This window comes from Bos taurus, chromosome 29, assembly GCF_002263795.3.
Source record: "Bos taurus isolate L1 Dominette 01449 registration number 42190680 breed Hereford chromosome 29, ARS-UCD2.0, whole genome shotgun sequence".
NCBI classification, from domain to species: domain Eukaryota; kingdom Metazoa; phylum Chordata; class Mammalia; order Artiodactyla; family Bovidae; genus Bos; species Bos taurus.
In genome coordinates, this window is record NC_037356.1 from 22,639,156 (window position 1) to 22,662,423 (window position 23,268).

General features: G+C 41.6%; 1 protein-coding gene and 1 long non-coding RNA gene across 7 annotated transcripts in view; one reads left to right on the forward strand and one right to left on the reverse strand.

Annotated features, from left to right (window-relative positions):
• ANO5 (anoctamin 5) overlaps positions 1 to 2,873 on the reverse strand; it is an 86,767-nt gene extending 83,894 nt beyond the window's left edge. For 4 of the 5 annotated variants that reach the window (XM_024986963.2, XM_024986962.2, XM_024986961.2 and 1 more), the window contains exon 1: positions 1,764 to 2,873. In XM_024986963.2, the coding sequence (XP_024842731.1) occupies positions 1,764 to 2,484 (721 nt within the window). In that variant the 5' untranslated portion in view covers positions 2,485 to 2,873. The remainder of the gene's footprint in view (positions 1 to 1,763) is intronic. The other variant, NM_001168406.1, reaches the window with a different exon arrangement.
• On the forward strand, positions 1,804 to 23,018 carry LOC104976236 (uncharacterized). 2 transcript variants are annotated; one of them, XR_009493327.1, is made up of 3 exons: positions 1,804 to 1,891; positions 5,410 to 5,607; positions 22,442 to 23,018. It is a non-coding gene; the product is annotated as an uncharacterized lncRNA (long non-coding RNA). The 2 variants fall into 2 exon arrangements; XR_816415.4 differs by lacking the exon at positions 5,410 to 5,607 and having other exon boundaries at positions 22,447 to 23,018.
• Positions 23,019 to 23,268: the final 250 nt, after the last annotated feature.

A 23,268-nucleotide genomic window follows, 5' to 3' on the forward strand; every position in this document is an offset into this window, starting at 1 on the left:
GACTTCTTACACCACAATAATTAAAAGGCAACTAACTAATTTTTTTAAAACAGGCAAAGGATTTGAATAGACATTTTTTCCAATGAAGATACATGAATAGTTAATAAGCACTGAAATAGATACTCAACACTTCTGGTCACTGAGAAAATGTAAATCAAAATCACATTGAGACAGCACTTCACAACCACTAGGGTTGCTATAAATAAAAAAGACAGACAATCACAAATGTTAGTGAAGACGTGAAGTAATTGGGGTCACTATATACTACTTGTAAAAATACGAAAATGAGGCAGAAAACAGTTCAGCAATTTCTCAAAATGCTCAATATACAGCCACCATATTATTCAGTAATTCCAATACTAGGTGTATACCCAAGAAAAATATAAACGTATTTTCATACAGAATCTTGCAATAGATGTTCATAGCAGCATCATTCACAGTAGCCAAGGAAGTGGAAACAATTCAAATGTCCACCAATCAATAAACAGATTAAGTATGAATATATCTACAATGGAATATTACTTGACAATAAAAAGGAATAATGCAATGATACAAGTTATAACATGCAAAACCAGTTACAGAAGATCACATATTGTATGAGTCTGTTTACCAGAAGTGTTCAGAATTGGTAAACCTAGAGACAGTAAATAGATTAAAGGCTGCCTAGAGCTGGGGGTACCTGAGGTGGGGAGAGGGTGAAGGGGGAGTGACAGCTAAGAGGTTTCTATTTGGGGTAATGAAAATGTTCCAAAATCAGATTATGCTGATGATGGCAAAATTGTAAATATACTAAAATTGGAACTGTACCTTTAAAGTGGGTGATTCTTATTGTATTTAAATTATATCTCAAGCTGTTAAGGGGAGGAGGAGGATGCATAATAAAATAAGGCATTTTATTTCTTTGGTGTCTTTGAAGACTAAATAGTATGACTTCTTAGATCATTTATCACTTTACAAAAAAAAAAAAAAAAAACCCACTGCTTCCATGTTCAGATCTAACACTTAACAAGACATGAAAGTAAAGTGTCATTGAGACAACTGAATATCATCGAAGGCCCTGGAGACAGACCTACGAAAATATGTGCATTTTCAAGAAATGTGTACTAAAACAGACCCACAGAATACGGGTTCGGGACGGCCACAAGGGGAGTTTCCAGAGGCTGGCCCTGTCTCTGTCCCATCCTGTCCCAGAGGGCTTGGTATTTTCCTGGACCCACACCTGTTTAGCTTCTGGCTGGTTCCTGGGGCCTCTGGCATGGCTCAGGAGGAAAGCCCAAGTATCACGGGTAGGGGGAGATGGGAAACCCCGGAGCAAAGGATGAACAAGTATTTCCCCAAAGAAACTAAAAATTCAACGAAACCTTGTGAAACAGCAGCCTCCCCACGTGCATAGGAATCGCAAACTGATGGACCTTAGGGTTCGGTCTGCTCCTCCCATAATTAACAAGGATCTCAAAGCTTGAACAGTAATTGGCAAATAGAAACAGGCAACAGGACTCCAGGGCCCACACCGGGAACTGCTGTCATGCGCGCTAAGCTTGGGCTCTCCCCTTGGTAGGAGGCTCTTTCTTTCCTCTGCCCAAGTTCAGAGGCTGGGGAACCTCGGTTCACCCGCCCACGCTCACCCACCCGGGCAGGGACCATGCGCCTGGCGGGCGCTGTCTCGCGCGGGGTGCAGCGCATCCACGAACGTCCCTGGGATCCGGGCGGCCGGGCCGCCAACGTCCCCCCGGGGTCTCCGCGCCACGCGAGCCGGCTCCCACCTTGCTGCACCATCTCCAGGACGTCTGGGTCGCCCATCTTCGCCAGCTCGTTGATGACGCTGCCCGAGGGGGAGACGGTCGACCACTGCGACGACTTTTGAAATGCGGTCTGGAAGCTGAATCTGACGGTGGGCCGCCGTGCTTGGGACGGGATCAAGAGGTCCTCTTTGTAAACGTGGATCTCCTTGGGTTCCTCCGGTCTCGGGGGCGCCAGCCCGTGAGGCTTCTTATCCTGCCGGTACTTCCACTTGTTCGGGTTCTTGATGCTCAGCTTCAGCGCCCTCTCCCGGTAGCGCCTCTTGGACCGCTCCCAGTACATCTCCTGGATCGTGCCGGGATGAAAGCTTCCCGGCTTCCACCAGTGCTGTCGGTTCTGGCCCTCCCGCGGCTCTCCCCGCCTCTCTCTCCTCCCCGCCAGCTCTCCGCCCCTCGACCCGCTGGGCTGCGGGCTACCGGGCTCCCTCTCGCTCCCGCCCCCTGCCTCACTCGGCCCGGGCTCCTCCGCGTCCCATTCTCCTTCCAGGCCCGCGGCCGCCTCCCGGCCCTCTTGGTCCGGCAGTTCGCTTTTCAACTGGTGTTGCTGGTCCCATCCCACCGTGTTGGCGCCCGTCCTGGGCTCCCGGTTCTCCTGGGCTGCCGCCTCCCCTCTCTCCGAACCACTCTCTGTTGCCAGCCGACGGGCGAACTGCGCCCTCAGCCTGTCGGTCAGGTCCTCGTCCATCTATCTGCCCGGCCCTCCGCCTAGAATGGGCGGCACTCGGAGAGAGCCCCCTTCCCGGATGAGGAGTTATTTTTTGTCGGGTGAGAAAAAACCTGCCTTCCTTAAGGGGACCCCACCCCTTAAAAGGCCCGCGCGTGGCCCGTTCTGCGAGTTTCTAGCAGCCCCTCCTTCCGGAATCCTGCGCAGGTAGCAGCAACACGGTTGGTGGTGGTTTAGTATCTAAGTCGTGTCCGACTCTTGCTACCCCATAGGCTTCTCCGTCCATGGGATTTCCCAGGCAAGATTACTGGAGTAGGTTGCCATGCCCTTCTCCAGGGGACTTTCCCGATCCAGGAATCAAACCCCAGGTTTCCTGCATTTCAGAGGGAATCTCATCTCACACAGTTGGTGGAAAGTCAAGTTTGTCCTAAATTCGAATTCAGCCTCTGCCCCTTGGAAGTTAGATGGCATTGGTCAAGTTTCTTCAGGAGACATTGGCTTGTTTCTTCAAGAGAACCATTATTAGGACCCACCTCGGGGATTTGTGAGGGGCACATTGTACAGTGCCGTTGTAATGAGTTAAGAATTCAGATGCTCTCAAGACGAAGCCATTTTGCACTGAGCCCTGCTCCATCTCAGAGTTTCTTAGTGGCTTGAGCATTTCGACCTCAAGCAGAGTGAATGGTCACACTCTTCACAGGCTCCTCTGAATTGATTTATGTCTTTGAGACCTTAACAATACCAGCTCCCCAATAATTGGGAGATAAAAATTACTGTCTAAAAGAGGGAAATAGATAAGTGGTGATGAACTAAGGGTGAGGTAGAGGTCTGAGCTGAGGGTCTTGAGAGTGCTAAGGAGGGAGTGACTGAGTTTGGGGCAGGTATGGGCACATTTAAGAATAAGAACATAACCAAGGAAGACTTGAACTTTTTGAATTTTCATGTTACTCTATTTTTTCCCCCTTCTATTGACATTTTTGAGCCTAAAAGTATCTTTTACAGATGAGAAAATAGGCCTGCGAGAAGTGTTTTGGTGAAGTCAATGGTTAACTGTGGAACTGGAAATCATCTCTTTTTTTCCTATGCCTTGCTGTCTGTTCTCTTTCAGACTATAGGCAATTGCTTACTTGATGTGTTTTGGAATGGTGTTTGAAATGTTGGTATTTGTCAGGCAACCGAGGAGTATATACTCCTCGGTTCTGTCTCAACACAACAAAGATTTGGAGTGACGGACATTAAAGCCCTCAGCATGTCACAGCTCTTGGGTCTTAGACCGTGTTATAGCTCTCAGGTCTCGAACGGACTATGTTATACCTCTTAGACAAATCAGTGTTACAGCTCCGTATTACAGCTCTATTTTATTTAGATAATAACAGGAAAATCCATCCTCGAGGCGTGAGGGCATGTCAACCCAAAGATGTGCAGAGAAGAGCGCCCAAGCGCACGGGAGAGAGAGAGAGAGAGCTAGCTTTGGCTCCTCTTTTTATATGTTCCCCCCCCCACCCCACCCCCGACCTGTCCTATGTAAATTGGGCCAGCCAGGAGTGTTGTTTGTTTTACCTGAGGTCCTCACTCCAGTCCTCAGACCTTCCTTTGTTCTATATTCGCAGGCTTTTCTCTTCCTTATCTTTTAGACACCGCCATTCTGGACTCCTTTTCCCTATTCTAACTACCTAACAGTATTCATAAGTTAAGCCGTAGACTTACATGTAATTATAATAAATTGGTGGTTACCTGACAAGTGTTGGTATTTACCTCTTGACTAATCATTGTTTAAGTCTAATAAAATGTTTACCATGTGATTTGTGTTCTTCCCATATACCAGCTACTCTGCTGGGTGCTGTGGGTATTGTGATTTAACACACGGTACAGATTTTGCTTTATGTAGATTAAATGAAAATAACAACAAAATAATTTTCCTATAATTTTATAGACTTGTATATTTAATATTTCTTGATTCTGCACCGTATTTGAAGTGACATGTGAAAAAGACATTTGATGATGATTTTGTGCAAAATTGAATATTTTGATGCAGATTTTGCTGATATTCATCTTCTCTAATCTTTGTTTACAAAAAAGTTGGATCTTTCTTGTGTTCTTTCGATAAAGGTATGTATTTTTTCCATAACGCCTGAGATCTTGAGACATTTTCTTTGTATTTGTATCACTGAAATTCTTTATCTTGCTTATCCATTCATAATTTTAGGATCTGTCAGTTTCTTCCATTGCTACACCCCGCCTCTTTAAACTCAATCTTCAACCATCAATTTCCAGAATTATGTTATGAATAATGAATACATATTATTTTAATGTAATTGAATACACAGTTAAGTGTTGTATTGAGAGCAGAAAGTGATCTTTTTTAGCCCTCCAAATTATTTCAGCCTTTATTTCCAGATTATTCACCCTTCGTTTCAGTGTTATTGCATCATTTGGTAGTGCCTTTATATTTTAATTTGCCTTTTGTGTCCTATCCTAAGGGAGGTCTGCAAGTGTTTAAATGACAATAGAAACACAGCTGTAAATACAAAAATTGTCATACTTTGGGTCCTAAACTGTCAAATGATTGCTTAAAATATTTGTTTGCCAACTGGTAAGTAGGCTTCCCTGGTGACTTGGTGGTAAAGAATCTGCATGCCAATGCAGGAGACATGGGTTTGATCTATGGGTTAGGAAGATCCCCTGGAGAAGAAAATGGGAATCTACTCCAGTATTCTGGGAAATCTCATAGACCGAGGAGCCTGGTGGGCTCCATGGGGTCTGTAAAAGTGCCTGACACGACTTAGTAACTAAACGACAATAACTAGTAAGTAAAAGTGTAGATTCTCTGTAGAAAAAACTCTTTATGCGTGTCAGTATATAATACATGCAAGCCTGGGCTGTGTGAAAGTTAAATGTATAAAAATGAGCAACAACTGCATGTGGGTATTTTTTTTATTCTAGCAGCCTCGTTAAATAGATGGGTTTAAGGCTAAAGAGGACAAGTTCATGAGCTACACTCTGGAAGCCAGGAAGGATCTTGGAAAGTCATGCAATGAATCCTTCTCCCTGCTGGTATTTAAAGCAAAGATATGGTGCCTGCAGGCTGTGGTCTGGATCAGTCTGCTTTCTTGGTATTTCTGTGCCAAGGCTTCAACTCCTACAGTAAGTGTTCTCCTTTTGGGCTACTTGGCATTCATTTATTTTTTAACTCCTAAAATTTTAAGTGACGCTAGTGGTAAAGAACCAGACTACCAATGCAGGAGACGTTAGAGACATGAGTTCCATCCCTGGGTCGGGAAGATCCCCTGGAGGAGGGCATGGCAACCCACTCCAGTATTCTTGTCTGGAGAATCCCATGGCCAGAGGAGCCTGGCAGTCCATAGAGTCACAAAAGAATTAGGTATAACTGAGGTGACTTGGCACACAGCACACAAAAATTTTACTTAGTCCATATATTTTCAGCATCATTACAATCCACATAAAATGGCCTGCTCTCAGGTATGAATCTTTGAATCAGGAGTCGAAAGAGCTGCATGTCTCTGTCCCTTAATGAGCTAAAGGGCATGATGACCTTGAGTAGATGATTCTGCATCCCTCCTTCCTTGCCTGTGACTATTAAGGCTCTTAACCTGTTACACCCATCTCCCAAAGTTGTGAAAGTCAAACAAATCGTATGCATGAAAGGATTTTGGAAACAGTAAAAATGTAACAAACATGAGAAAGTTTTATTGACTGGCAGAGGTAGTTATAGATTTGACAGTAGGTAGGGATACTAGTTGTGGGGTGTTGTTTCCTCCACCCAACAAAAATGCCATTTCAACCATTTCTCTGAGATTTGCAGGCATTTTCTGACCCTACACAGATTCCTCACCACTAATACTGGTGTCAGTGGAGGGGGCCAAATCTCCTTATTTGTAATATTTAAATACTGCAATATTTGTTTCTTTGAATCCTGATTATTTAGGTCCTAGACTTTTTCAGTGAGCCCTAGCCCTATCTACTAGGACTGCCTACCATCTGGCATTCTTCCCTCTCCTAGAAAAACTCACTTTACAGGCTGGCCTCTGGGGCTATTATGATCATCAGAAAGACCAGTACAATTTTGAGTACTCACATGCAACCTTACCATTTGCCAATGTAAAGACTCAGGGTGGCATGTCTACTGTGCCCTGTAACTGGAAAGATGCAGTTGGTTCCCAGTCTAGAGAGATGGGGAACTGTCTCAGCAAAAGATGAGAAACAAGAATGTTTTCATCTCTCTCATGACAGCTTGCAACAGCCCCTGAGATCATAAATGATGTGCTTCTTCTGCTGTCTGCAATGATTTTTTTTTAAATCAGAGGATGATTGCTTTACAATGTTGTATTAGTCTCTGCTGTACTAACAGCATGCATCAGCTGTGAGTATTCTCCTAGATCTTCTCCCCCTTGAGCCTCCCTCCTACTCACCGCCCCCTGCCACCATCCAGCTTCTCTAGGTCATCACAGAGCACCAAGCTTAGCTGTGCCAGTGACTTTCTATCACATGTAAGGGGACATCTAACCATCTTTCTTACCAGTAGGCTTGCAGCACTATCCTTACATGATCCAGGCCTAGTTCCCACCTCTGCTATCGTATTCTAGCCATGCTGTCTCGTTGCTATTCCGCAAACTGAGTAAGACTTTTCCCATCATTTCCCAAGCACTTTGTACTCACTGTTTTCTTCTCCATAAAAATCTTTACACAGATATTTGATGGTTCACTCTCTTCCATCATTTTTCTATCCGAATGAAGAATTTTGCTGACCACCCTGAGTCAATAACCTCACATTACTATCCTCTTAGCCCAAAGTTTTCCTTTAGAGCCATTCTTTCTGACTTTGTATATTTAATTGTTTGTGCATATTTATTTTTGTATAAGCTCCCTGGAGGCTGAGGTTTTCTCAGTTTTCTTTTCTCATATATCAATGGCACTTAGAATGGCATAGAAAGGTTCTCACAAATATTTGTTGAATGAATGATTTGTCAAAGGTTTATCATCACATTTCCTATTCCCTGAGTCACTAGCTGTCTTCTTCATTGCCCCTCACTTTCCTGCATCTGGGAGAATAATTGGATTACACACTTGCAGTGGCTTGTGGCTCAATGCCATTCTAAGAAATAATTTTCTAATTTTGAAAAAAAAAAAGCTCTAAAATTTACATAAAGAAACAACTAGAATCAGCAGAGATAGAGACAATAGTCAGGACTTTGCCTCACTATCTGAGCACCAATCTCTTGGCTGCTCTTTGAAAATAGAATAGACCTTTGGCAAGCAGTGGTGGCAGCCACAAGGGGAGCCCAAGAATACTGGAGTGGGTAGCCTATTCCTTCTCCAGCAGATCTTCCCAATACAGGAATCAAACAGCAGTCTCCTGCATTGCAGGCACATTCTTTACCAACTGAGCCATCAGGGAAGCTCAAGAAGAGAGCAAAGACCCATCTGTGCTCTAGTGCTGCTGTGTTCCTGTATTAACAAGTTTCCTTTGGTGTAAAGCAATCACATCTTCTTGTTTAAATGCCAGATGCTTAGGATTGTAATTTGTCTTTGGCATATACATACACAGGAGATGAAAAATCAAATGAACCCATATGGTCTACACTGGCTGCATCAAATAAAAATCTGGATCTTGGACCTTGAATGGGGATACCTATATTACTATATTTCCCTTTCCTCTTTCACAGATAAAGTTTTCCATCAGGAAACCTACACCCACTGGCTCTGCATTTTCTTTACCATCATATCCCTTTAGAACCTCATCATGCCAATGGAAGAAACTGTTTCCTTAAAGGTTATCCTTCATTGCCTTCTATTAGCATTATATCCAGCATGTCTCTCCAGATCTTCACAATGGACCTGTGCCACTCTGAGTCTCCATCCATAATTCTGACATAATTCTGACTCTCTTACTCTTCTGGAAACATGATATGCGAGAAAGAGCAGGCACGTTACAGTCAGACATTCTGGATCAGGCAGACCTGTCCAAGTATGAAGTGACTGCGTAGCCCTTAGCTAGTGGGTTAACTTCTCTAATCCTTAATTTCCTCATCTCTATAATAGAAACAATCGTATCCACCCAACAGTGTGGTTATGGAAAATAATAGTGCTAAGTCCTTGGCACAAAGTATTCATTAAAAGGATGTCAGTTTTCATCTTTCCTTTGTACTTTCAACGATTTCCTTGAAATTGGAAGATGAACTTCTTTCAGCAAATTCTCCCTTGTTATTCTCGTTTACTCTTTTTTTTTTTTTTTTCATTAACTATCTCTTCTTTGAGGCTCCCACTCAAATATCCAGCTCCACACTAAGTGCTCATTGGAAAGTTCTAAAGTCTTAAGTCACTTGTATGTTTTAATATTAGTCATCTAATTTGAATAAATGCAAGGCTAAATCAGTCTTCCTCCAAACTAATTCAACTTCCCAATTCTACCACTTATTTCAAAGTCATCAGGATTATCTCAAGCAGGTGATTAGTAATTATAATAGCCACTGTTATTCATGTAAGTATTAATTACTGTGCTTTGGATATATTACTACACTGATTCCTCATGATGATGTGAGGTAAGCAACTTATCATCAGACATCTCTGTGTGTATTGCACAGCCTGGCTCACCTTTTCTTTTAAAATTTACTGTATTGAGGTATAATATTTATTAGTAATTATATTAATAATTAAAATCATTAATGTTAAGTGTGCAATTAAATAACTTTATGACATAAATAGTTATGTAACAATCACCACATTCACAAACTGGAACATTTGCCAAAACTATTCCACACATTTGAAGTCAATTCCTTTATCTAATCCACTAGCCTCTGGCAATTACTGATATTCTCTCACAATTTTACAGCTCACCTTTTTATTCCAGTTTTTACTATAGCAATTAGTTATGCGTATGTGTAGTTTGAAAGAAGCTTACTTTGACTCTACAGAGTATCTCATCCTTTCTGTCCTGGTTTTTCTCCACCACCATGAAGTAGGTTTCCTCCACCCCACACTATTCTGACACACATGCAAGCCTTTAAGCAGGAGAATGTTAACACAACATAAGGCAACTCTGACCAACTGGGAATGAAGGATAAATATGCCCCTTTTCCACTGTCCCTTGGAGAGGCAATTCTGAGGTGCATTTAACATAACGCTTCAAGGGTTCTTCAGAGGGATCTACCTCCATTCGCCCTTGGATTACCTTGTCTTCCTTTCATGTTTGTTCATGTTTGACTCTTCCCAGCCTTCCTTAAGATCATTTCCCAGAAAAACCTTCCTGTACAGAAGTCTTACCTTGGGCTCTCCTCTTAGGGGAAACCCAAGCTAAGACAGAATTATTATTTTTATCCCCATTTAAAAAATATTTTGTAAACTAAGGCTTAAAAAGGTTATAAGTCCACAATTGCATAGCTATTAAAAGAGCAAGAGCTTGGACCCAGAATAGCCTGATTCCAAAATTTGTGTTCTTAATCACCACATAGCTTTTCAAGGTGGAAACTAAAATCAACTTTGATTCTGTGCAGTATTTTCATAATATACATCTAAATTGCCAGCTTTCTGATATTTATTCTTTTGAAATATCTCACTCTTCAGTTACTGAAAATGATTTCACCCAGCTGGAAGTCGCACTGGGTAATTTCCTACTGCTTTCACTTCATAGCCTCCCTTTTTGCTTACTATGGCAGCCTGATAGTTGATTTTCTTTCTTCTCATCAGGCTATATTGTTCATGGTTAAGTGTGTTGGCTCTGAGGCCTGATGAAACTGATCTCAAATCTTAGCTGTCTCAGTCCTTAACCAAGTGATATTTGATGAGATTCTTAACCTCTCTGAGCCACAGTTTCTTTATTTATAAAATGGATAAAATAACTCCTAACTCACAAGATTGTTTAGGTTCAATAAATATAGTAATGCGTATGTTTTCACTTGTTCAAATATTAAACCATGGGGTGCCGTCTTCACTTTATTGCATTTGTTATTATTGGTGGTGTTGAGCTGATTTTAAGTGGTAAAGTTTTGAGAAGCTGGAGCCTTTTATTGTTAAATATATATTCATTCCGGGATTTCCCTGGCAGTTCAGTGGTTAAGACTCAGTGCTTCCATTGCTGGGGGCACTGGCTTGAAGTAGTTGGGGAACTAAGATACCACATGCCACACAGCACCGTCAAAAATTTCTAAAAAGTAAAAAAAAAATTATATATATATATATATATATATTCATGCCTTTAATTTCTATGAAGGAATTTATTTTTATTAGTCTAATATTTTTACAATATATGAAGCAAACAAAAAATTTCTGAATTTTGAAATCATGTATGTCATGCATAAAGATGTCAATACAAATATTGCTTGAAGTAATGGAAGGAATTCTGAAGACCCAGCAGACTCACATTATTGATTAAAATGGTCCATTTTGTAGCATTCAGATGATCTTCTGTGCTGTGGCAATGAAATAAAAGCTTCCAAGAAATAGTAATTTCCCATTAAAAGATGATATGCTTGGATTTAAATATGCTGTCATCCAATTCATATTCCTTAAAATAAATGACAACCCCGATTGAAATTTTAAAGGAGTCCTTAAAACTTGGGTTAAATAGAAAACCAAACTTGACTGAAATACAGAAGCGTCTAGTTAGTGAGAGCATACAATTTTGTACAATGACATTTGTCAAGCCTTTTATAAAATGTTTGTGCAAACTTTGTCTATTTTCAAAGTACCTAATTTGGTTACAATTTCGACCATAAGTACAAAGAAAATGTAATTAAAGTGTGTCCCTCCCTCAGTGGTTACATCTGGCATTTTATGTACCTAATTAAATCCTCTTTCTAGTACTCCACCCAATGGCTACGTGGTTATAACCAGAAGCATAAGAAGCGTCAAGAATATATTTGACTGTCCCCAAATCACGAGCAAGCTTGTAACTTAGCCTGCTGTGGTTTGTAATTTCATGTTTTAAGAAGAAAGTTCTTAATCACATTCTTTATTTAGTTCCCCCAAGCTAGATACTTATTTGTAGTTGCAAGCAGTCACTCCCACCCTGCTTGATTACATACCTGCTGTACATTCAGGGGAGGACTCTATCCCCAAATTGCCAGAAAAGTCATCTTCAAAGACAAAGAAATGGGAGTCTGTAAAAGAAAAACAGGCTGCTTCAAAAGTTAACTGATCAATATTTGTTCTACTGAGGTCAGAGAAGTTCCTGGAGATGGACAGAGAGGCAGAGAGCAGCGAGGCACTCTGAACAGATTTTTTATCTGTGATTATTCCATTATTTGTTCACTGATCTCACCTCTTGTTCCACAAGGACTCGAACTGTGTCGCTTACTCATTACTGCATCCACCAGAGGCAAGCATAGGGCTCGACATATGAATATTCAGATGAATTGATATCCCAGTGAATCTCTCCTTCATTGTTTTCCTCTCTGATCCTTTCCTTCATGAGGATTTTTTCTTTTCTAACTAAACCATAGTCATCTGAGAGCAAAGATCGTATCTCATATTTCTCCAAGATCTTTCCAATGGTATTCCATTCAAATCAGTGTCCATACCTGTAGGATGTTAAGCTGTGAACTTGAGAAAGTAAAGGAAACGTAGGGAAGCAAGAATGAGAGTGAACAGTTATGATGAAATGGCAACCCACTCCAGTGTTATTGCCTGGAGAATCCCAGGGACGGGGGAGCCTGGTGGGCTGCCGTCTATGGGGTCGCACAGAGTCGGACACGACTGAAGTGACTTAGCAGCAGCAGCATGCACGGCACATCTCTGAGTATACATTGAATTACGTGCAAATCCCAAATTTGGTCTGTAAACTCTATATTAATTTCATATGGCTTCACCCAGCTACTGGAAAGTGAGAAAAACTGAGAAACCAAGGGAAAAACTCGAGGCATTTGGGTAGGCAAACTGAAGTCTAAAGTATAGCTCTGTTACTTACCAGTTTTATAATCTTGCACAAACTTCCAATTCTTGTTGGATTTCAGTTCCCTCAGTTGTGAAATGGGTCTATGTCTTTTTTTGGAGGGTTGTGGAGATTAGGTGAGTGGAGAATTTAAGACTCTAACCTATTTTTTTTTTAAAAACAAAAACCTATTACAGACCAATAAATGTATCTCCTCTCCCCAGTCATTTTGTGCAAGTATTGTAACATCTCTGTAACTTAATCTGCTTATCTGAAAAACAGGCGAAACAGATAAAGAGGGGTTCATGATCATAAACACTATATTATAATTTTAAGTTAGTTCCTAATTAGTTTTTATAATGGCTTTAAACTCAACTCATTTAAAAATCAACAGTCTTTCATACAATATTATATGGCACTTATATAGGACATAGAAAACAAGGATATGTGGGTGATGTGTGTGTGTGTGTGTCTGAGAGAGAAATAGAAGGTAAAGTTTTCTGTGTCTGGGCTTGGTTCACCTGTTTTTTTCTTCTCAGTGTATGAATGAGTGGCTATTATATGTCACCCTTCATAAAGCTTTGTGTGTCTAACCTTCATTTAGTTAAGCCTAAGGTGTTTATCTCTGAGTCAGAGCTCACATATCTGCTCAAACTATAGGGTTAGCTGTTTTGAACAAAAGAAGGTTAATAGTAAAAGAACATGTATCATTTTCTTCATATTTAGGGATCTTTCAGTCATTTTGTTCAACTAATTTTAGTTCTGACTCTGGTCTAAGGACTTTATATATCATTTAATCTAATACCTCGTACAATATGCACTCTTGTCCCTCTTCTCACGAGGAAACTGGGGTGCAAAGGGTTTCAGTAACTTGCCCACGGTTACACAACAGGTAAGGGCTAAAGCCAGGATTTACATGGAGGTAGGTAAGCTCGAGAGATTATGCTCTTCCTCTCTGCACTTTTTGGCTGCCTAATGGTTTACTAACTTCATATATTACAGCTGAAAAGCCTTACTGCCTAGCTAATGTGTTACAGCAAAAGTGATTACCAATTCGTATTATGTAAATGACCATGGAGGATGCCCTGACAAAAATAACTCTCTGCCTGCCTGTCATTGCTTCAATAAAGTTTCATTTATTTGTATCACAAGTTACCTCCTTTAAGATGTATGAAGGTTGGACTGGGGCCAGGAAGGAGAGAAACGAAGCCCAAGAGCATTGGAGATCTACTCAGAGGGCATGACTAGATTTGGTGCCTCAGTACGAGAAAGACAGAGGGGACAGAAAGGAACTTCCCTGTTAGGTAAATTGTCATCCCCATAAGGCCCTATTTGTGAACAAGGAAACTGAACAGCAGAGAGGTTAAGGACTTGCCCATGGTCACAAAGCTGGTAAGTAGCACAGCATGGATTGGAAATTGTGTCTAACTAAGCCCATGTTCAAGTGCTATTTCCTCCAACACCCTTCTAAGGAAGAGGAGAAACGGGGGAAGTGGTGTATCTAGGGACTTAAAAGGTGAAATAGAAGAGTTTGGAGAAAAACCTCTTTTTAAGTTTCTAAGGGTGACCTGTTCTTCAACCGTTTTTTCCTATTCTTTTATGAATTCATATCAACTTTTTATCCCTTATATTCTGCTCTACTCACTGTGTCGATTGCCTGTGTTGTACAACGTACTATGGTGGTGGTTTAGTCGCTAAGTTATGTCTGACTCTTACGACCCCATGGACTGTAGCCTGATAGTCTGTGGGATTCTCCAGGCAACAACACTGGAGTGGGTTGCCATTTCCTTGTCCAATGCATGAAAGTGAAAAGTGAAAGTGAAGCCGCTCAGTTTGAATGGCAGGAGAGGAGGTAGAAGGGGCAAGTAGGTGTGTTTTCGTTAGACTCTAAGGGGTCACTTTGAAATGTGTGAATTTTACCCTTTCACTTTTTGTAGATTATCCTATTTTGTGTCTTTGGCCTTCAAACTTCCCAGTAAGGAAGAACCCAACTGAATCGATTACTCATCACCTTTGTTATTTGTATTAAGAAAATGTTTACTCATCTGATAGATAACCCTCAAAATCTTGGTCACTTAGTCCTGAGTGAAATGGAAGTACATTTCTTACTCCATGAAATTCCAAAATGGTGTTCCTGATCACTGTTAGGGAGCTCTATTTTACTTAATCATTCAGGAACTCAGACTGATAGATGATTCACCATCATCATCCTGTATCTTTCAACTTTGCCCTGAATCTAGATATCCAGACTGGAATATGTTAGGGAGTTGGGAGAGAGAGGTGAATGGGTGACCTCTTGAGAGGGTTTATGGGCCAGCTGGAAGCGATGTGCAGCATTTCTGCTCACAACTAGCTATATGACCACACCAAACTGCAAAGGGAAGTGGGAAATGCTGCCTGCACGGTGCCCAGGAATAAAGGAAACAGTTCAATCAACCTTGATCAGTGCAGTGAATTGTCTGAGGCTGTCTTTCTTGGTAAGTAGCTGAGCACAGTGTAACTGGCAGCTGTTTTAAGGCTTCCTACCTATGCTGTGTGTGTGCTGTGCACTAAGTCGCTTTAGTCGTGTCTGCCTCTTTGTGAGCCTATGGACTACAGCCCTCCAGGCTCCTCTGTCCATGGCATTCTCTAAACAAAAATACTGGAGTGAGTTGCCATGCCCTCCTCCAGGAGATCGTCCTGACCCAGGGATCGAAACCCAGTCTCCTGCATTGCAGGTGGATTCTTTACCCACTGAGCCACCTGGGAAGCCCGTCCTACCTATGAAAGGTGGATAAAGACCAAACATATTTTGAAAACCAAAGTTCAACTAAATGTAATTTTTTCTAGAAAATGAAAAAACACTAAAATTTTGGTAATACAGACTACAAAAATCGCCTTGCCCAACTGGGATTAACGAAAAAGGAAGGATTCTCAGCTGAAGGAACACTTCCATAGGACAGGTCATGGGTTGAATAGTGTCCTCACCAATAGGTATATTTAAGTCCTAACCCCTGATACTTGTGAATGAGACCTTATTTGGAAATAAGACTCTTTGTAGATGTAACAAAATTGTGTATCCTGGGATGAGATTGTTGTGGCTTTAGAAGTTATTTCACATGGGGCTTCCCAGAAGAATCTGGGAAGTGGTAAAGAATCTGCCTGTAGTGCAGAAGACACAGGTTCAATACCTGGGTTGGGAAGATCTCCTAGAGAAGGAAATGGAAATTCACTTCAGTATTCTGCCCTGAAAAATTCCATAGAGAGAGGAACCTGGTGGGTTATAGTCCATGGGGTCACAAAGAGTCAGACACGACTGAGCACAAGCAAGAGCTACATGGAAAGATAAAGCAGAAAGGAAGTAGATTTCCATGTTAATTTTATCCCTGGTCAGTACTTCCAGTGTACTCCCATGTCCCCTCTGTCAACAAGCTATCTTGCCTTCTCATTTTCAGGGATCCTCAAAGAGCACCTGTCAAACATGCTCAAAATCCATCCACTGTCTCTGTTCAGCCACAAACAACAGGTAGCGCCTGCTGTATCTCACTCAAGTCTCCCTTGTCAAACCCAACGTTTCACAGTCGCTTGAGGGAATCTCAGTGCACCTGTGATTATACATGCATGTAGCTAAAATAAAGGTGTGGAGGTCCCTGGAGGTCAAAGCAGGAGTTTTAAAATCTGTTTATTTGGCTGTGCTAGCTTTTAGATGTGGCAAGCAGGATCTTTCCACTCTGGCATGTGGGGATCTTTTTTTAGTTGCTGTATGTGGGATCTAGTTCCCTGCCCAGGGACTGAACCCAGATCCCCTCCATTGGAAGCTCAGAGCCTTACCACTGGACCACCAAGGCAGTCCTCTGCTGCTGCTGCTAAGTCACTTCAGTCCTGTCCAACTCTGTGTGACCCCATAGATGGCAGCCTACCAGGCTCCTTTGTTCCTGGGATTCTCCAGGCAAGAATACTGGAGTGGGTTGCCATTTCCTTCTCCAATGCATGAATGCATGCTAAGTCGCTTCAGTCGTGTCTGACTGTGCAATCCTATGGACAGCAGCCCACCAGGCTCCTCTGTCCACGGGATTCTCCAGGCAAGAATACTGGAGTGGGTTGCCATTTCCTTCTCCAATGCATACATGCATGCTAAGTCGCTTCAGTCGTGTCTGACTGTGCAACCCTATGGACAGCAGCCCACCAGGCTCCTCTGTCCATGGGATTCTGCAGGCAAGAATACTGGAGTGGGTTGCCATTTCCTTCTCCAATTTAATTGCTAAGTCACGTCTAACTCTTTGGAACCCCATGGACCATAGCCCACCAGGCCCCTATGTCCATGGGATTTCCCAGGCAAGAATACCAGAATGGTATTCCTTCTCCAAGGTAGTTGCCAACACTGGGTATTTTAAGGAAGGGAGGGGAATGATCCTCTGCTCAATTTTCTAGCAACTGAGTCCCATAGGGGCAGTGCCAATCCCTCAACTCTCACTAGGTCCCTCATGGTAGGGCCTCCTTCATACTCTGGTCCTAACTCCTCTCTTGCCCAGGAGCTCTCATATGACCCAAGAGGTGTGATGGGCAGCAAGCATGGTCCCAGTGCCTCTATTCTTTCCATCGTTTTTATTGACTTGACACCTCATTCTTGAAAAAAAGAAAAAGAAAAAAACTATTCTTCCAGCCACAGAGAACTTTTCTGCGAGAGAGGGCTGTCATCTAGCCACACACACCTTTACTCCAGGCAATACACAGATCTCATAAGGAGAAAAGTAGAAGGGAAAAAAGAGGATGATTGGTGTAGAGCATATTTGCAGCTGTCAGATATCACACCTCCTCTCCTGAGGTTGATCCTATTGTGCTAACGAGCCATCAAAGATTTTGAACTGGTAGTTCAGCTTATATGTGACTTGCTAACATATTTCCAGTGCCTAGGGGAAGTTCATGTCTCCTAGTCTTGGTGGGGTATTAGTTGATGAGATATTTATAAGGTATAGCTGGCAGACTTTGGCTTGGTTCAACCACAGGATTTGGGTTGAGGATGGAAAAAAAAAAAAAAAAAAACTAGCATCTGGTGATTGCAGGAGCCCTGTAAAAGAGGCTTCAGGAAAAATGCCAGCCTCCATTTATATCTGCTCATTTTGTCCCTATAGAGGCTAAAAGAAGGCTTAGTACAGGAAAATGGATTCCAACTGCAGCTTAGGAAGAAAGCCAAGGACAATAACAGAGGAAAAAGAGGATGAATTAGTTTGAGGAATGTGTTTAGGGTTAGAAACAGAGAACTAGAAGGTGTTGGGGAAATAACTGTGACATGTCAAATATATACACATATATATTCAAATATATATATTCACATATATATTTATGTCATGGGGTAGCTTAACAGAAATTTACTTTCTTACAGTTCTAGAGGTTAGAAGTCTAAGATAAGGTGCTAGTAGGTTCGGTTTGGTTCAGTTTCTCTTGAGGCCCTTCTCTCTGCCTTGCAGATGGCCATCTTTTCTCTGTGTTCTCACATGGCTGTTGCTCAGCGCACACATGCCCCTGGTGTCTCTCTGTGTATCCAGGTTCCCTCTTCTTTCAAGGATACCAGTCATATTGGATTAAGTTCCACCCTTTCAGCCTTATCTTAACATTTTAACTTTTTAAAGGCCTTATCTCCAAATACAGTCACATCCTGAAGTACTGGGGCTTAGAGCTCCAACATATAAAATCTGGAGCAAACACAATTCAGGTCATGACAGATGTATATTCAGGATAATGAGCAAGCATGATTTCATGTACCGTTCAAGCACTAATTCATGTTAATCTTTCACTGTCTCTTAAATATTTGTTTGGTAGAAGTAAATAGTGCCTAGCCCTGGATGGTGTTTGGAATGAGTCAATACTTTTCAGCTTTTAAACCCTTATTACATTCATGTTTACAAAATACTATTTCAGTTCGGTAGTTAGAATTTCACATTTTCAGATATCCATCAAGTGATTCAATTGTTATTGAAAGACAAGACTTCTTGGACTTGTCTGGTTGTCCAGGGGTTAAGATGAATGCCAAGGCAGGGGGCATGGGTTCAGTCCCTGGCTGGGGAAGATTCCATGTACTGCAGGGCAGCTAAGCCTGTACGCTACAACTACAGAAGCCTGTGCGCTCTACAGCCCATGCTCTGCAACAAGAGAAGCCATCGCAGGGAGAAGCCAATGGATTGCAGCTAGAGAAAGCCTGCAGACAGCAACGAAGACCCAGTGCAGCCAAAAATATAAATAAACATTTTTTTAAAAGATAAGACTTCTTACCTCCCTCCATGCTAAAGTCTGTAGATGGCAGTTGCCTGCCCTTAGGAAACAGCTTGTATGATTGACCTCTTCATCCCTCTGCCCTTCCCCTAATCCACTTGCCAACTGATGTTTCTGGTTTCCGGGGGCAAAGCTGAGGAGAAGAAAACTAGTAGAAGTGAGAAAAGGCCCTGTTTTAGTCAACTTGTGCTGCTGTTACAAACACCACAGACTGGGTGTCTTGAACACCTATCTATTTCTCACAATTCTGGAGACAGGGAGTCCCAGATCAGGGCGCTGGCCAGTTCAGTTCTCGGTGAGGGCTTTCTTCGTGGCTTGTAGACAACCACCTTCTCACTTTGTTCCCGTACGGCCTTTCTTCAAAGTATGTGGGAGGACAGAGAGAGATCTCTCCTCCTCTTCTTATAGGAGCACTAATCCCATCATGAAGTTTCCATCCTGCTGACGTAGTCTAAATCTAATTATATCCCCAAGGTCCTTCCTCAAAATATAGCCACACTGGGGGCTTGTGTTTCAGCATAGGAACTTTGGGGAACACAAATATTCAGCCCATAATAGGCAGAGGCATCCTGGCTAGGCTGGATGGATTTATGATCTTAGTTGCTAGCAAATGTTATTGGCTCCTTCAGTTCAGTTCAGTTCAGTTCAGTCGCTCAGTCATGTCCGACTCTTTGCGACCCCATGAATCGCAAATGCCAGGCCTCCCTGTCCATCACCAACTCCCAGAGTTCACTCAGACTCACGTCCATTGAGTCAGTGATGCCATCCAGCCATCTCATCCTCTGTCATCCCCTTTTCCTCCTGCCCCCAATCCCTCCCAGCATCAGAGTCTTTTCCAATGAGTCAACTCTTCCCATGAGGTGGCCAAAGTACTGGAGTTTCAGCTTTAACATCATTCCTTCCAAAGAAATCCCAGGGCTGATCTCCTTCAGAATGGACTGGTTGGATCTCCTTGTAGTCCAAGGGAATCTCAAGAGTCAACACCACAGTTCAAAAGCATCAATTCTTCGGTGCTCAGCCTTCTTCACAGTCCAACTCTCACATCCATACATGACCATAGGAAAAACCATAGCCTTGACTAGATGGACCTTTGTTGGCAAAGTAATGTCTCTGCTTTTGAATATGCTGTCTAGGTTGGTCATAACTTTCCTTCCAAGGAGTAAGCGTCTTTTAATTCCATGGCTGCAGTCACCATCTGTAGTGATTTCGGAGCCCAGAAAAATAAAGTCTGACACTGTTTCCACTGTTTCCCTATCTATTTCCCATGAAGTGGTGGGACCGGATGCCATGTTCTTCATTTTCTGAATGTTGAGCTTTAAGCCAACTTTTGTCACTCTCCACTTTCACTTTCATCAAGAGGCTTTTGAGTTCCTCTTCACTTTCTGCCATAAGGGTGGTGTCATCTGCATATCTGAGGTTATTGAGATTTCTCCCAGCAATCTTGATTCCAGCTTGTGTTTCTTCCAGCCCAGCGTTTTCTCATGATGTGCTCTGCATATAAGTTAAATAAACAGGGTGACAATATGCGGCCTTGACGAACTCCTTTTCCTATTTGGAACCAGTCTGTTGTTCCATGTCCAGTTCTAAGTGTTGCTTCCTGACCTGCATACAAATTTCTCAAGAGGCAGATCAGGTGGTCTGGTATTCCCATCTCTTTCAGAATTTTCCACAGTTTATTGTGATCCACACAGTCAAAGGCTTTGGCATAGTCAATAAAGCAGAAATAGATGTTTTTCTGGAACTCTCTTGCTTTTTCTATGATCCAGCGGATGTTGGCAATTTGATCTCTGGTTCCTCTGCCTTTTCTAAAACCAACCAAGTATAATTAGCTTTGTAAACATATTTTTTTCAAATAGTACAACTTAGAGGGACAAAAAGAACTAATCAAATAACTTTAAATAATATTTTAGTAACTTTTGAACCATACCCTTATTCTAAAGACAAAAAGAACTATAAACTAATTTTAAGCTCTACTTGGTAAGTTTGCATTTCATAGTAGCAAGAGGGTCGCAATTTAGAAACTACTTTTTTGTGTATTGCAGTGTTAAGCTAATGAGTAAAGACACTGATGACCAGAGTTGTAGATCTTGAAGAAGGGAGATACCAATATGGAATAGAGAAAGGCTACAAAGAACTTCATAGTATCAGATTAGAATTTTCCAGGGTTGAAACAGGAAAAGTACAAATGAACTTGGACCATCTTATGGTGCCCTAAAGCTGAAACTCCAGTACTTTGGCCACCTCATGCGAAGAGTTGACTCATTGGAAAAGACTCTGATGCTGGGAGGAATTGGGGGCGAGAGAAGAAGGGGACGACAGAGGATGAGATGGCTGGATGGCATCACTGACTCGATGGACGTGAGTCTGAGTGAACTCTGGGAGTTGGTGATGGACAGGGAGGCCTGGCGTGCTGCGATTCATGGGGTTGCAAAGAGTCGGACACAACTGAGCGACTGAACTGACTTTAAGACAGTGCTCAAAAAAAAAAAAAAAGGTGGGATTGTGTCCAAAGGACAAAGGGCAAGCCTGAAGGGGCTTTCAGCGGCCAAAGCTGGCACAATTGAAATTTCAAAATAAAAAAATTATAGTAATGAATTGTAACCCATTGATAAGTAAATGAGAGAGAAAGGAAATCTTTTAATAGTAGAAGAATGCCAACTACTAAAAGTAGAAGGGATGATGGTATTAGAAAGTCACCGTTTTGTGATTATGATAGCAATAATTGATTTAGACATGAACCATCCATCAAAGAATGATAGAACCATAACATAAATTTTAAAGGGAAATAGGATATGTACATATCTCAAAGTATTTTACCAGAAATTACTTACTAGTCACCAAAAATGGGGCATCTGATGTGATTCACTGAGGAGAAAACATTACTTCATTAGTATCCCAGACAAAATTGTACCTTGAATTGAATTATAAGAAGAAAAAAAAAATACAAATTGTTGCGAGACATTATACTTAAGTAATTAACTTATGGTCTTTCAAGAAATCAGTGTTGCCAGAGACAAAGAAAGCCTAATAAATTGTTCTAGATTAAAGGAGACTAAGGGCTTCCCTGGTGGTTCATACGGTAAAGGATCTGCCTGCAATGTGGGAGACCTGGGTTCGATCCCTGGGTTTGGAAGATCCCATGAAGAAGGAAGTGGCTACCCCCTCCAGAATTCTTGCCTGGAGAATTCCACTGATAAAGGAGCCTGGCAGGCTACAGTCCACGAGGTTGCAAAGAGTCGGACACGACGGAGCAGCTGTCACATAAAACATAAACACATTATATTATTCAATGCTGGTTAAGTACTTAAGATGGACTCTGTGGGAGAGGGAGAGGGTGGGAAGATTTGGGAGAATGACATTGAAACATGTAAAATATCATGTAAGAAATGAGTTGCCAGTCCAGGTTCGATGCACGATACTGGATGCTTGGGGCTGGTGCACTGGGACGACCCAGAGGGATGGTATGGGGAGGGAGGAGGGAGGAGGGTTCAGGATGGGGAACACATGTATATCTGTGGCGGATTCATTTCGATATTTGGCAAAACTAATACAATTATGTAAAGTTTAAAAAATAAAATTAAATTAAAAAAAAAAGAAAATAAGTACTCTGATACACCAATGATGTGTATGTCTTGATGGATGATTGGCTGGATGGATGAATTGAAAGACAGGTAAAGAGCAAAATATCATCTAACCTGAATACTTTCATTTCTTAAATGTATCCTAATAAGAGCTGTTTTTACTTTTCTTGTATCTTTTTAGAAACTTTGATTTTTTTTTCTAAGATAAAATGTACAACTATTCCTTTTCTCTAAGGGCAGTTTTGAATTTCTTTTCTCTAAGGGCAGATTTGAACAGTTGCTAATCCAGGAATGAAAGGCGTGCAGAGTCAAGGGAGAAGCAGCGAAGAAACAGTAGTGCAGCCGTGGAGCAGGGTCCTGACTCCTTCTCAAGGGAAACACAGAACAATGTCTTCAAGCTCTTTGTGTAACTAAAACTCAACAAATGGAAGATGTCAGCATTCTTCATACCAGAGAAGACCACCCGAGGCCAGACTAAAAGAACCAGAGAAGTTCATCAAGAAGATTGCCTGAGACCACAGGAAACTCAAACAGGGGCTCTGTATCAACCTAGAGGGGTGGGGTGGGGAGTGAGATGGGAGGAGGGTCAAGGGGGAGGGGATATATGTATACCTATGGCTGATTCACGTTGAGGTTTGACAGAAAACAACAAAATTCTGAAAAGCAATTATCCTTCGATAAAAAATAAATTAATTTTTTTAAAGAAAAAAAAAGAAGATTGATTTGTGCCCACTCAAGAAAATTTAGAAAAGATGAAAAATTTAAAAAGAAATTACCATCTATCTGTAACCCTACTATAGAAATCTAACAACCATTAATAAAAGAACATTTTAAAATTATATTGAGAACATATTTTTATATAGTTTTATTTCCTATTTAAAAAATTTAACATTATGTCATAATGTCACATGTCACTTAATAATTTCTGAATAAATTTTAATGACAGCATAATATTCAGTCTATGGCTGAAACAGCGGTTTATTATACCATTTTCTTTACTATAAGGTATAAGGCTTGTTTCTACTTTGCTACTACTGTGTTTCTCTAGCAAATGTCTGTACATTCATATTTTACATATCTCTCATTTTC